The sequence below is a fragment of the Pseudochaenichthys georgianus genome, chromosome 3, assembly GCF_902827115.2.
Source record: "Pseudochaenichthys georgianus chromosome 3, fPseGeo1.2, whole genome shotgun sequence".
Classification (NCBI taxonomy): Eukaryota; Metazoa; Chordata; class Actinopteri; order Perciformes; family Channichthyidae; genus Pseudochaenichthys; species Pseudochaenichthys georgianus.
This window is the reverse complement of record NC_047505.1, coordinates 36,761,478-36,776,028: the sequence shown is the minus strand read 5'-3', so window position 1 is coordinate 36,776,028 and position 14,551 is coordinate 36,761,478. Positions and strand designations below refer to the sequence as shown.

Here is a 14,551-nt window from a genome sequence, read left to right as displayed (position 1 = left end):
TTCATTGGTCAGTTGCGGTGTTTGTGCTTCACGGTAAAATAACACGCATTTCATTGGTCTCTTTCACCGGTCTGCTGACCTGATGTACCGGGTTAGGGTTTTTTTTCTAGTTCCTTACATTTTGTAACGTTAGCGTATGGGTGGATTTGTTTTATCATCTTGCCTCTACTGTGTCATCAGAAGCTTTTTTTTGCACGGGTAACCCACTACCTTACTACTCGTAGCTAGATAGAGTTAGACCCATAGCGGTAAACACAAGTTAGCGTTAGCTTGCTGCTCTGTCGGTTTAGTATAGTATTTCCATCAACGTTTACGTTAAAATGGGTGAGGAAATTAACGACAACCCTGAGGGAAACGGCCAAACAGTAGAAGCTGGTGTACAATACTACACACTCGAAGAAATAAGGCTACATAACACGAGCACTGACACATGGCTCATCATCCACGATAAAGTGTATGATCTTACATGTTTCCTTGAAGAGGTAAGAAATATTTTTCTTCCAACCGGTTTAAACAATTGTATCACCATTGCTGTCATATAGTTTTTGCTGTAAGCCTTTGGTTGCCTGATTCTGCTAAGAATGACGTCACTTCCTGGAATTACAAAACTGTCCCTGTTATGAGTTAACGTGAAATGTTTGCAGACTGTTACATTAAAACAACGTTATCTGGCATTTAAAGTGTAGAGGGTTTTTGTTGTGTTGTTTGATTTCACAAGCTCAAGTCAATCGATATGGCTAGAGTTTGTCTTGGGAAAACTTTCATAACTTCTTGCATTGTTCGCCTATTTTACGTTAGGTCAATGGGTGGCACACAACACTAGCTAACCTGTTGCCCAGCATTTTTATAAAGGTATTATTGCTTAGTTGTAGAGATGAACCGATATATATGTTTATTATAATAATAATAATAATAATAATAATAATAATAATTACAATTGTTATTATTACTTCCAGCAACAGTGTTTATGTCAATGTAAAAATGTAGGATAATTAGATTCATTGTGAAAATTGCATCATGATGATGCTGTTTCAGAGACACACAGGTCATCTTAACCTTACCTAATACAACTATAAGATAAGATAACGTTAAGCAACACTGTGATAAGTGACCAGGGTAATTAGCAATACCAGTTATTGAGCTAGTATTTCTGTGAATGTATTTATTGATATTGAAAACTTTGTTAACTGTATAATATTTTGAGTGTGGTGTAAATAAGGAACTGTAATAACTTAACTCTTTAATCCATTTTATGATTTCAGCATCCGGGGGGTGAGGAGGTGTTGATAGAGCAGGCTGGATCAGATGCCACAGAGAGCTTTGAGGATGTGGGTCACTCCACAGATGCCAGGGAGATGCTTATGCAGTACTATGTTGGGGAGCTCCACATGGTAAGATCCAGCCCCTGTTCTCTCTGAAAGACCTCATTCTGTTTCTGAAGTATTATTAACTTCAGTGCATAATATGCATATCCCTTTGTCAAATAAAAAAACTGCCATCAAATCATTAACATTGCTTGAATCTATCCTGACAAAACAGAGTAATTAATACATGTCTACAGATCTATTTGAGATAAGTAAGAACCAAACAAATTGTTGCACAAAAGTAGCTTGGAGTCATAAAATGGTTCCATGCATAATTTGAGATTAACATGGTTATAAGCAAATTGAGGGAGCTAAATCCAATGTTAATTGTTCTGTAACATCAATTAGATTGATCATGTGAGCGTGAGTTTTGTATCCAAAGAAACACATCAAATTGGGACAATAGGTGTATTGTTCCGCATTTTTTATTTGTCTATATAACTACAAAAACATTTTCCCACTAAGTATCAGCTTTTCTGTTTTGATATGTGTGTTTCATCCATCCCTTATTTTGAAATATTTGGACGATGAGGCAACAAAGTCCACCCAAGAGCAACATGATAAACTGGTCTTGTCTCGGGAATAGGTTAACACAAAGGGATTTTTTTCAGACTGCTGAAGACTCAGTGTCATCAGCTTACATTCATATTACATTTCTACAACAACAAAAGGGACTGTGGATTTTGTCCACAGTTACTTTCATTGATAGGGCTTATAGGCAGGGATCTCTGTCTGTATTTGTACTAACCAGTAAATGTGCTTCACAGAAAGTAAAACCTGTTCTACAGTAAACAGTGACAGAAACTGAGATCAGACCACAGAGAATATGGATCATTCAAACACGTTTATTTTGTTAAAGTGTTTATTAAAGGATGTTTAAATAGAATTTACCATGTCTTATTTCATTAATTATTAAGAAAACATTGTATGATGGGATAATTATATTCAGAAGATAATCATACTATGTAATTGTGATCAGGTTGCATTTATTCTCGTGATACTGGTTTTAAATTGAAAGCAGTTTTTCATTGCCCCCATTCTTTAGTGTTTAAATATCCCAACGTTTACATTTTTATATATCACTAGCAGCATTTGTAACCGCTGTTTCAAACTAGTCATTTATGCAATTACCCCTGTCTTTTGATCAACTATGTACTACCTGAGATACTGTCTTAATCCATATTAATGAGTATTTCTGTCAGTCAACACATGACAGTAATACTAATTTATTTATCTTTGCAGGATGACAGATCAGAGCAGAAGCCAAATGTAAGCCCCGTGGTTCATCTGAACTGCAACAGACTTTACAAACATTATACAAATAATTTTTTGATTGTGAATAAGTCATAATATTTTTTTGTGTCTTTTTACCTGCTAAAGGAGGAAAATGACACTAAATCAGGAGAGTCCAGGTGAGTCATTATTGTGCCAGTCTAATTGATGTCTTCAAATGTGTTGTGTATCAATGTATTATACTATTTTGTATTATTGACAGCTCAGAAATGGCTATTTAACAAATGACGAAGAAAAGCAAGTAGAAAGTGCTCATTACTCAGCGGAATCCTTGTTAATACGCAAAAAACAAACCCACAACTAAATACTGCTTTATCTGATAAATGGTTAAATCTTTGATTTTCACATATTTCTGATATATTTATTTGTAATTGTCTTTAAAATGTTCAATATAAACACTGATGAAATTACAAATAAGCAATAAACATGTGATTTTATTTACTTATACACATTTAATTTATCCCATCAGCTCCTGGACCACATGGTTGATACTCGCTATCGTTGCGACTGTCGTTGGCATTGTGTATCGCTTCTACGTGTTTGAACACAAGTCTTCTTGAGTGTTGGCATCGTTTTTTCATCTTATTATTTTCATCTGGAGGCCTTGAAATGTTTGACCAAAACCTCCTCATACTGAACGCACACAATTGTGAGTCTCTGCAACAACAAAATTAGGCCAGCAGTTTGTCCTTGTCCATCTACATAGAGTGCAGACTTAATTGAATTGTCTGCCTTTTAGTATATTTGTATTTCATTGTCACTATGCCTGTTGTCATTAATGTTTAACATTGTCATTAACTTAAGCTATTATATGCATTAAACCAATTTTTGGCTTTGTATGTTCATACCCATTTGCCTGAAAAGAGAAAGGTTATGTTAACAGCCTTGTACATACACCATGATTTTGCTGATAGAGAAAATGGAAACGGTAAAGGAGACGTTAGTATGCAAAATGGTAATGATCAGGATAATAGTTTACCATGACCATACTTTTTACACTGAAATATCACTTGCGATGCATTTTATTAGTTTTGAATAAAGTGAACATTGTTACAGCTACCTTTGTTTTAATTGGAATCTGGAGTTTATTTAATTTCTGATTGCATTTATTGCTAAGTTGCAAATGCATATTTCTGATCATGCAATTGTAGTATCAAATCTGTCTGTTCCTTTTTGGATATAGTGGTGAGTTATATTGTATCAATAATTATTTAAGGTAGATTGTATTCTGACATGTCCTATTTTTTACACTTATACTGCTGACAGTGAATGATGAGTGAATAGCCTTGAAAGAAGAAATCTGTTTTTTCATTGTTCCGTTTTGAAATGTTATTGTTTCTCACTCTGCCATTTGTTATTTAACTGCTGCTTTTTCACAAATGTATTTCCATGTAATGCATCTTAAATCTATGTTCTAGGAAAGTGGTACTAATCGCCAGAGGTTTTAAATTAAATCGGGTGTGTGTTGCAAGCCACAGTGCATACATATTTAATATATCTATTTGAGTTACTTAACCTTTGCAAATATAAGTTTGCTGTTCATGTTTTAGCACTGCAGAATATATAATCTTTGCATAGCATTTTTTAAATCACTCCTTTCACTGAACATACTGAAACAGGCACCTGATTATCACCTGTCATTTCACAAAAGTTAGACATTTCTGGACATAACTTGCTGCCATTTTAACATAAGTGCAGCAGAATCTAGTTGGTTGACAAATATTTTCCATCTTTCAACTGATATTTCCTGTCTTTAATGGCCTCTTTGAATAAAATCTTTCAAAAGAAGTGGCTGCTCTCACTGAAATACTGTGTACATATTTGAAGATATTGACTAATATGAAAATGTGGTGCAGTTTGTGCACAGTACACTACATTCATGTTAATATATTTGTTAAGGACGCTCACATCTGAGAAGTCCGGTCGATTTATCTGTATGCGTCGGGCTCCTTAACAGCCTGTCGGGTGTTCTTTTACCCATAATGACCGCCTCGCTGCACATTATCCCTTACTTACACCATTCAAGGAAAAATTGATCCACAAATCCCTCCCCTGACATTATACAGGTTTGTGTCGTAGGTACATTTGCTTTTTGCTTTTGCAGATCTAATAAAAATGTCCACGCTATAATGTCTGTATGTAACTATTGTAGCGCCAGGAAAAGGGAGTCGGAGGCGGTGTATTCAGAACGGAGTTCCACTCTTTATTATCCATTAAGTATAGAGAGCTCAACACATCAACTGCTCTGCTTAACGAGCTAGCAGGAATGGGGGCTAACTCTCCAGGTGTTCCCACTAAAGGGTCCGTGTGGCAACACAATAAGAGAGGTAAATTATGTCCAATAACGTGTCACCACACAAGCCCCCCCAGAATTCACGTGTAAACAAAATCCATATGGCGGGGAGGAACAATCCGCCTGCCCCCACGAGACCTGCGCACCGGAGTCGGTACAGCGACCTCCGCCCGTGCGGCCCCTGACAGAGGAGGGACCAGAACAACAGGTCCACACTCCCTGACAGGAATCAAAGCCGGGGGTCGGCCCCGTCTCGGCGGCCGAGCCAGCACCACCGGCCGGTCCACGTCCAAGTGAGCAGCCTTCACCCGGTCAACCGAGACGTGCTCAGCCTTACCGCCCATGTCGACCACCAGGTGTTTTTCACCGTGTTGCAAAACCCGGAAAGGTCCGTCGTAAGGGGGCTGCAGGGGGCCTCTGTGTGCGTCGTGACAGATGAAGACGTGCCCAGCTGAGCGTAGCTCCGCGGGAACTTGAGACCCTGGCGCACCGTGCTGAGTAGTCGGGACTGGAGCGAAAGCCTCCGCTGCGTCACGCAGAAAAACTCGCTGGGCCGTGGCAGACCAGGGAGCTGACGCATTTGGGAGGAAATCCCCCGGAACTCTCAGCGGCTGACCGTAGACCATCTCCGCTGTAGAACACTGCAGATCTTCCTTGGGTGCGGTCCTCAGGCCCAGCATCACCCAGGGCAGCTTGTCAACCCAGTTACCGTCCGTAAGGCCGGCCTTGAGGGACGCCTTGAGGGACGCCTTCATGGAGCGATGAAAGCGCTCGCAGAGGCCGTTAGCCTGAGGGTGGTAAGCGGTAGTCCTGTGCAGCTTGACCCCCAAACCGCTTGCCACAGCGTTCCAGAGCTCGGACGTGAACTGAGAGCCCCTATCTGAGGAAATGTCTGACGGGGTGCCAAAACGACAAACCCACGTTGCAATGAAGGCCCGGGCAACGTCTGCGGCTGATGTCGAAACGAGCGGAACTGCCTCCGGCCAACGGGTCGTTCTGTCCACCATGGTGAGGAGGTAGGAAAACCCCTGAGAGGAAGGCAACGGACCCACCAGGTCAATGTTGACGTGATCAAACCTCCTCTCAGGCACCAGGAAACGCTCCAACGGGGCCTTCGTGTGGCGGTGCACCTTAGCGCGTTGACAAGCCACGCACTCCCTGGCCCAAGTCCTCACATCCTTTTTCAGCCCATGCCAGACGAACTTCGCGGCCACCAAGCGCACCGAAGGTTTAACGCCGGGGTGTGATAGGCCGTGCACCGCTTCGAACACAGAGCGCCTCCAGCTGGCAGGGACGACAGGCCGCGCCAGGCCCGTGGAAACGTCACACAGGAGGGTAATGCCCGCGTCGCCGAACACTACGTCCTCCAAGCGCAGCCCCGCGCCCTCCACCTTCAGAGCCTGGACGCCGGGATCTGTGACCTGGTCCGCCGCCATGCGAGTATAGTCCAGGCCCAACTGGACGGCACCGATGACGACTCTGGAGAGGCAATCAGCAACCAGGTTCGACTTGCCAGCCACGTGCTTAATGTCCGTAGTGAACTCTGATATGTAGGAAAGCTGCCGCTGCTGACGTGCCGACCAAGGCTCCGCCACTTTTGACATGGCGAAGGTGAGCGGCTTGTGGTCGACAAACGCCGTAAATTCACGGCCTTCCAGCATGAAACGGAAGTGCCGCACGGCCAAATAAAGTCCAAGGAGCTCTCGGTCAAAGGCGCTGTACCTGCGTTCTCTGGGCGTCAGCTGGCGGCTGAAAAAGGCGAGCGGCTGCCAAGCGCCCTCCACCCACTGCTCGTGCACTGCGCCGACCGCGTAGTCCGACGCGTCCGTGGTGATGGAAATGGGAGCCGTAGATGATGGGTGTGCCAGCAAAGCCGCCTGAGCCAACGCGGTCTTGACCTCAGCAAAAGCGACGTCCGCCTCTGCTGTCCAGTCGATCGCCTGGACGGGGGTCTTGCCTTTCAACGCTTCATACAGCGGCCGCATGATGTGTGCGGCCCGGGCGATGAAACAGTGGTAGAAGGTCACCATCCCCAGAAACTCACGGAGCGACCGGGCTGTGAGCGGGCGAGGAAAAGCCGCAACAGCCTCCACCTTCGCTGGCAGAGGTGTCGCACCGCCCTTGGTGACGCGGTGCCCCAGGAAATCAATGTCAGACACCCCGAACTGGCACTTTGCAGGATTGATGATTAATCCGTGTTCGTTGAGCCGCGTGAAAAGGGCTCGGAGGTGGGACAGGTGCTCCTGCACTGAAGCGCTGGCGACGAGTATGTCGTCGAGGTAGACAAACACAAACGGCAGGTCCCGCAGTACCGAATCCATCAGGCGCTGGAACGTCTGAGCGGCATTCTTGAGTCCAAAAGGCATCCGCAGGAACTCAAAAAGTCCAAAAGGTGTTATCTCTGCCGTCTTGGGAATGTCCAGGGGGTGCATGGGCACCTGGTGGTATCCACGCACCAGGTCCACCTTGGAAAACACCCCTGTACCGGCCAGATGCGCCGAAAAGTCCTGAATGTGCGGCACTGGATAGCGGTCAGGCGTAGTGGCGTCGTTGAGTCGGCGGTAATCCCCGCACGGGCGGAACCCGCCGTTCGGTTTGGGGACGACGTGCAGGGGGGAAGCCCAAGGACTGTCAGAGCGGCGGACAATGCCCAGGCGCTCCATGGTTGCAAACTCCGCCCTCGCCACAGCCAGCTTAGAAGGGTTCAACCGCCGGGCCCTGGCGTAGACAGGAGGTCCCTCGGTAGTGACGTGGTGCTCCACGCCATGCTTAGTGGTAAGCGCAGAGAAGGTGGGCAGCGACAGGTCTGGAAACTCGGCCAACAGTCTGAGAAACGTGTCTGCCCCTGACAGCGAGCCTGACAGCCCGTCGTACGCTGCGCTGCCAAGTGTGCACACGAGGGAAGAAAACGTCAAGGCATCAATCAAACGCCTATTCTTAACGTCCACTAAGAGTCCATGAGCACACAAAAAATCCGCTCCGAGGAGGGGAAAAGAAATGTCCGCTGTCACAAAATCCCAGCTGAAACGCTGTCCTCCGATGCACAAACACATAGGCCTCACGCCGTACGTGCGAATGGGACCGCCGTTAGCCGTCGTCAATCGCGGTCCGTGCCCTCCCCGGGTGACGTCTTCACTCGACGCGGGAACTACGCTCCGTTGAGCGCCCGTGTCACACAGAAACAGGCTCCCCGAAACGCTGTCGCTGACGAAGAGGAGCCTGCACGTGCCGCCGACGCTCAGGGCCACTACCGAGCGCCGGCCCCTCCGTTTCCCGGGGGTTTGTAGCTGCACGGAGCAATGCACTTCTTCGCCCTTGTCCCGAAACGTGCGTGGTAAGAGCACTCTCCGGTGTCTCCATGCCGGCTCGCCACAGCCGTGTCCGGCCCCCGCCATGCTGTCTTGACTGCAGATGGGCTGCTGCGCGTCGCGGCTAACGTCTCTGCACCGGGCTGTTGTGTAGCCAGGAAAAAACGATCCGCTTCCTCAGCCAAGGCACGCGGCTCCGTGACAGGCGTGTTGGCCAGCGCCGTCTGGACCCGGGGAGGCAAGTGACGCAGGAAAATCTCCGTGAATAAAATCCGGGGATCTTCCCCCCCTAGCAGATTTAGCATGTCTCCATTAGCTGAGATGGCTTGCTGTCTCCTAGGCCTTGAATGTCAAGTAACTGGCGGGCCCTCTCCTTAGCAGATAAGCTAAATGTCTTAAGGAGAAGGGCCTTAATCGCCTCATATTTGCCATGATGTGGGGGGGCTGCGATGAATCCCACCAACCTGGACGACGTAGAGCTGCCCAGCGCTGCTACCACATGGTAGTATTTCAGGTCCCCGTCACGGACCTGTCGGCAGACGAAGTGCGCCTCCACATGTGCGAACCATGCCTCCGCGGCGTGCTCCCAGAATTCCGGCAGCTTTACGAACACATCGCGTTCAGCCATGCTCGTTAATTTTCCGGAAACTTTCTCGGAAACGTCAGGGTCACCAGTGTAGCGCCAGGAAAAGGGAGTCGGAGGCGGTGTATTCAGAACGGAGTTCCAATCTTTATTATCCATTAAGTATAGAGAGCTCAACACATCAACTGCTCTGCTTAACGAGCTAGCAGGAATGGGGGCTAACTCTCCAGGTGTTCCCACTAAAGGGTCCGTGTGGCAACACAATAAGAGAGGTGAATTATGTCCAATAACGTGTCACCACACTATATACCTTTAGTAAAGGTTTTAAAACTGGTTTATTTGCTGACAAATACATTACATATGTTAAATAATGACGAATGAGCATTGACAGGATGAGCATGGGAACAAGTCAAAGTCAACTTTATTGTCAATCTCTGTCCATACAGAAAGATCGAAATACTAGGCTTGTTTGAGACACATTGCGGCTCGCCTCGAAAGTAGACGAGAGTAGCCGATCGCAGCCGGGGGAGGTCTCAAAAAGCTCGTCTTAAGTCGGACAGCTCGGACTCGGAGTCGGCTTGACTGGCTGGGTTTGCAATGGCGGAAATTGCGTTGGCGTTTTTCGTTGCAGATGAAGTGGATGCAATAGAAATGCTCCTCCCTCTTAATGTTTGCAAAACTGATAGGTGGACAGGCTACAAATGATCAGTCCCTTCAGATCCGCACACATGAAGCTTAATGAGCATGAATTGAACAGACCTGCTGCTGTGTTAATTCTTTAGCTGCCACTTTAAGCTTTATGTGTACAACATGGATATAATTTGATTTAATCTTGCCATTTTAAATGATGTATTCAATAAATAAGGTTAAACCAAATCATTACATTACAATAGATTTTATTTGAATGATTTGGTTTAACTTAAAGAGAAACTTTATTGTTATTGAACATATTACAGGTACTGAGACAACGAAATGCAGTTTAGCTTCTAACCAGGTGCAACAAGCAGTGAAGTGGAAAGTAATGTACACAATAGACAGAATAACATATAGAATGAATTGATTGAATGATGAATAAACAGTGGGGTATATGAATACACTGGATATCAGCCTGTGAGCAGTATGAACAGTGTGTATGAATATGCTAAGATATATAAAGTATGAAAACGGTAAGCAGTATAGTATAAAATATATAGATATTAATTTCATGATGATAAACATTGTGGAACAATGATGAAAAATGGGAATGGATGTGGCGACGTAAAACTGACACAAAACAACAACAAACTTTTGCCAGCAAATTGGAGAGTTTCATCAGCAGCACGTGGTAAAACGGGTAAAACCCACCAATGAGCGCTCAGCTCGAGATACCAGCAAGCCGTTTCCCATCAAACATTTCGCTTCCGCAGCTCCTGGAGAGCAACTGCGCCAACTCGCCTCGCCTCGCTCTCAAGGCTGCGGGCGTCTTTGTCCCGCGAGATTTCAAAGTCTCATGTGGGCGAGCCTCCAGAGCAAGTCGGACAAAATGACTAACCATCATGCAACGCACTAGCAAGACGTTGATCGCAACTGCGCAGGTCTGCGCATTTCTTGCTTGTCTCAAACAAGCCTACTGTTTCCCACAGTCCCAGGTATAGAGAGGCGAAGTCCCTCCCTTTCCGGGAGCCTCCATGGGACACCGGAAGCCTAAAATTATACATTGAAGTCAATGGAGAGAGAAAGGTTATCTTTTGATCCCGTTTGAATTGGGCCACGAATGACACATATGATGTTTGTCAATTTAAAAGAATATTTTGCAAGTCAAAAAAATAAAAATGTGTCGTAAAACTGTGAAGTTACAACATTTTTTTGTGTGAAACCGCTGAGTGAACTACAGGTCTCTGGTCTCGCACAATACGCGTCACCATCACAAAGACGGCCGTCACGTTAGCAAATTTCACCTGTTTCTTTCAGAATGAGAATAAAAGTATAAAACGAGGTGAGCATCACTACAAGTCTGGACACGTTGAGAGCTGTACATACACGAAAGGGGAGTTAGTCGGTTCTGTAAGAGCAGCGGGACCGGCTTTACAAGGTTTTGGTGAGTAATATGAGTGCAATGTGTAACGTTAATGTCAGCTAGCTAACATTAGCTAACAAGGTACACTAACGTGTTTTGTTTCAGTAACTAGTTTTCTCCTTAAGAACTTCGTGGTATGCTGTGGATAACATTAGTGTTCACAAGAACAAGGTAAACTCCCGTGTTTTGTTTTAGTTGCTCTTCAGATTGAAGCGGCCAGTTTTATATCGACTATACTGTATGTGTGATCTCCTTTCACATATCGTTGTGTCATTTGAGTTTATTTGCTGTGTGTAGATTCAAGGGTTTTGGTTATCTTGTCAATTTGTTTGGTTATCTAGGCACAGCTGTGTGTGACTCCCTCTGGTACACTGGTATGTGTTTTCCTAATGTAGAGAGCATTGATTAATTAATAAACTACACACTGAGTCTAGATCCTGACCAAATCCTTTTTTATTGTTGATCAAATGTTTTTCAAAAATGTATTCATACACATTTAGAAAAATACAATGTACAATCACAACCAGTACAACACAAATTACAAAAAATACAGAAAAAACAAACAATAACAACAATCAGACAAGAGGACAAAACTATGGAAAAATAACCCCTCCCACCCCCAGATCCGGACCATCCTTGTATTATTGCTCATTCAATCTATTATAGCATGCTAACAAACATGGTACTTACTTTATTTGTACAGATCTGCATGGGAGACGATAGCGCGATGCAGAGCGCTGTCTGTGATTGTGCATGGGGGATGTACAAATGCAGCCACGCTGCAGCATTGGCAATATGTGCCATGTGGCAGATCAGCTCCACAGATGTTGAGTGCCAGTGGAGGAAGCCTGGCACTTCCAAAGTAGTCCAGCCGGTGTCTCAACTTTACCAACAGTGAGAGGAGACATACAACCCACTGGCCAGAGACATCGCCACTCAGGATGTAGACTGGTTCAGGTCTGCACTGAGGGGCGCACAGTGTGGCATGGCATGGCTTTTGTCACCTGAGCCAGAGCTGCGGCCTCAACATCAGGCCATTGTCACCGTGCCGGAGCTGGTGAAGGGGCATGGGGGTCGGGGGCTTGAGGCAATTCTTGCCTCAATGCGACTGAGCAGAGACCAGCAAGCTGCCATCCAGACAGCCACCGGAGGACAGCGGACAAATCCTCAGTGGCAGTTACACAGGCGGGGCAGGTTGACAGCCAGCAAGTTTGGTGCTGTGCTGCGGTCGGGACTTTCATCCACTCCATGCGCGTCCCTCATGAAGAGGGTGCTCGGGGGGTACAACTTGGACGGCTGTCAACTGGGGGGTTGTAAACGAGGCCGAAGGGGTGAAGGCTTTTGTGCAGGCCTCTCAGGTGACAGTGTTCGAGTCTGGTCTCTTTGTGAGTGAGTCGGTGTTTTGGGAGCATCCCCCGATGGACTTGTGCAGCCATCTGCCCTGCTGGAGGTGAAGTGTCCACCATCATTATACATGATGGTGTATATAGGATATATATATATATATATATTTGTATACATATCTGTAAATTGTATAATTTTATTTGATTTAAAAGTCTTTTTGATCTCTCTGTCTATAAACACAAACTGAGTAAGATTGACAATAAAGTTGACTTTGAAAAATATATATATTCTTTATGAAAATAGTTGACTGTTGGAGAAATGAAATGTTGGACTGAACTACAACTACGCCTTTAAATCTCTACGGACTGTTTTTCAGTGGGATAGCAAGTTCCTATCTTTAAACATTTATTAGTTTTTTCTCAGAACAGATTTGATTTTCTGAAGTTAATTTAACTTTGGCGACCATGTAAGGTCATTATTAAAAAGGTACAATCAATTTGTTTAGGGTTGACTAAAATAATGATAAACATTTCATTTGGATAATTTACTGACAGAATAAGAAACTCAATAATGCTCTACTCACCTGTTCCTTTTTAGAAAGTGAAACAGTTGAAACGATAGATTTTAGTAAACTTAAAAACAACCTTCTCCAAAAGCTATCAAGGAATATACCGAATACTTATTTTAGAACTTTATTACATATTATTTGTATATAGTTTGAATGATCCATAATTGACAGAAGCTTGTGTTTACACTGACCTGTTACTCATATATTAATGTCTTTGTAACTTCTGTAAACCACTACCTCACTCATTTATTTCATTCATCACGGTTCAGTAAACTAAGTGATACATGAACCAGTTTAATCATTATAATAACGTAGGATTGCAACTCTTTGAAACTGTAGGTGGCTCTTAAAAGAGCCGTTGTGTTTGGGTGTGCTGGTCTCGGGTCAGTCTAAGCCCTCTCTCCGCGGATGCGGCGGGCCAGCTGGATGTCCTTGGGCATGATAGTGACCCTCTCTGCTTGGTTCATCTTACTGGGGGGCAGCTACATGGATGTCGGTGCAGTCCACAGTCATTGTGCAGTTGAAGGCAGAATGAATTTATTATTGACTCCGAATGAAGCACAACTTCATGTCATACAATACATTGACTTTATTTGTAATTGTGTAAAAAAATAAAGCATTGATTAGCAAGCAGGACCTGCAGGAACAGAGAATGGTGATGGGTGGAGCTGGGAAGAGAGAAGAATAAAGAAAACAGATCAACTTTATTATCGGATATTAAAAATTCAATTTCAAAACAAGTTGCCGCTCCTACAGTTTTCTAGTGTGTAAAGATGATTTCACATGACCTATGCAAAATATCACACTCAATACATGTGTGTCTCTGGGGGGTGCATTGTGCCTTTGATGTATATAAATAATATACCATAACCAAATTACTGTACTATTACGTACAGTGGAAATCAGGTTGCCAGGGCAGGTCAGTGTGCATGTTCCTCAGGGTCTCAGCAGCTACAGGTGAGGGAAAGGAAATAAAAGAGAAAAAGGTCAGTAACAACACTTTAAAGTAACAACACTTTGAATAATTATCTCCTAATAATTTTCTCTCAGTAATCACTCAACTACTGTCTTTCCAACAAACAGATTGACTCACCCTTACTGTCATCACTGTCAGGGTTTAGTGCTAGTATGCTGTTAGCTGTTGTGTTTTAGTGTTTTGTCTATCGGTCTGTTGATAATAATCACTATACTCTCTCTCTCCAGGTGTCGGCACTTCCTGTCCGTGTGGCACCTGCTAGACTGATTGTTGTTCCCGCCCCTGATTGTGTCCACCTGTGCCCCATTACCTAATATGTATATTTAGTCCTTCTCTCCCTTTGTCTGGTGTTGGTTCGTCTTGTGTTATCGTTAGATCCATGCCTGTTTACCAGAGATCGATATTACAGTACCTAGTAGATCCTAGTGATTCCATGGAGAGTCCTAGTAGAACCTAGAAGTCATTGATTGCTTTGGTTTCTGTCCAATAAAGACTATTACCAAGCAACAGAATCGAGCATCTGAGTTCTTACGAGCCCATCGTATCAATCACAATGAAACACGTCCAGAAGAATGTCATGCAAAGCTCCCTGCCTGCCTTCGACTCTCCCTGACTGCTTCCTTAGCACCCGGTGGATGGCGCAGTAGGCTACTCTTCAAATGTTTCACGAAATACTTACCATCATGACTACTCTTACTGTTTAAAATGTTGGTTTTGTAGGAGCAGACACAGTAGTGGTGGCTTAAAGCCCAGCTCTGCTCCGCGC

General features: G+C 44.6%; 1 protein-coding gene and 1 long non-coding RNA gene across 2 annotated transcripts; one reads left to right on the top strand and one right to left on the bottom strand.

Moving 5' to 3' along the window:
* The first annotated feature begins 28 nt into the window (after positions 1 to 28).
* On the top strand, positions 29 to 4,445 carry cyb5b (cytochrome b5 type B). Its single transcript, XM_034076791.2, has 5 exons — positions 29 to 482; positions 1,263 to 1,391; positions 2,607 to 2,633; positions 2,745 to 2,776; positions 3,127 to 4,445. The coding sequence occupies exons 1-5, from the start codon at positions 321 to 323 to the stop codon at positions 3,215 to 3,217; spliced, it is 441 nt and encodes a 146-aa protein (XP_033932682.1). The 5' UTR covers positions 29 to 320; the 3' UTR covers positions 3,218 to 4,445.
* Positions 4,446 to 13,383: 8,938 nt separating this feature from the next.
* Positions 13,384 to 14,531, bottom strand: LOC139433336 (uncharacterized). Its single transcript, XR_011642860.1, has 2 exons — positions 13,704 to 14,531; positions 13,384 to 13,477 (listed from the first exon to the last, which is right to left on the bottom strand). It is a non-coding gene; the product is annotated as an uncharacterized lncRNA (long non-coding RNA).
* Between the last annotated feature and the right edge of the window lie 20 nt (positions 14,532 to 14,551).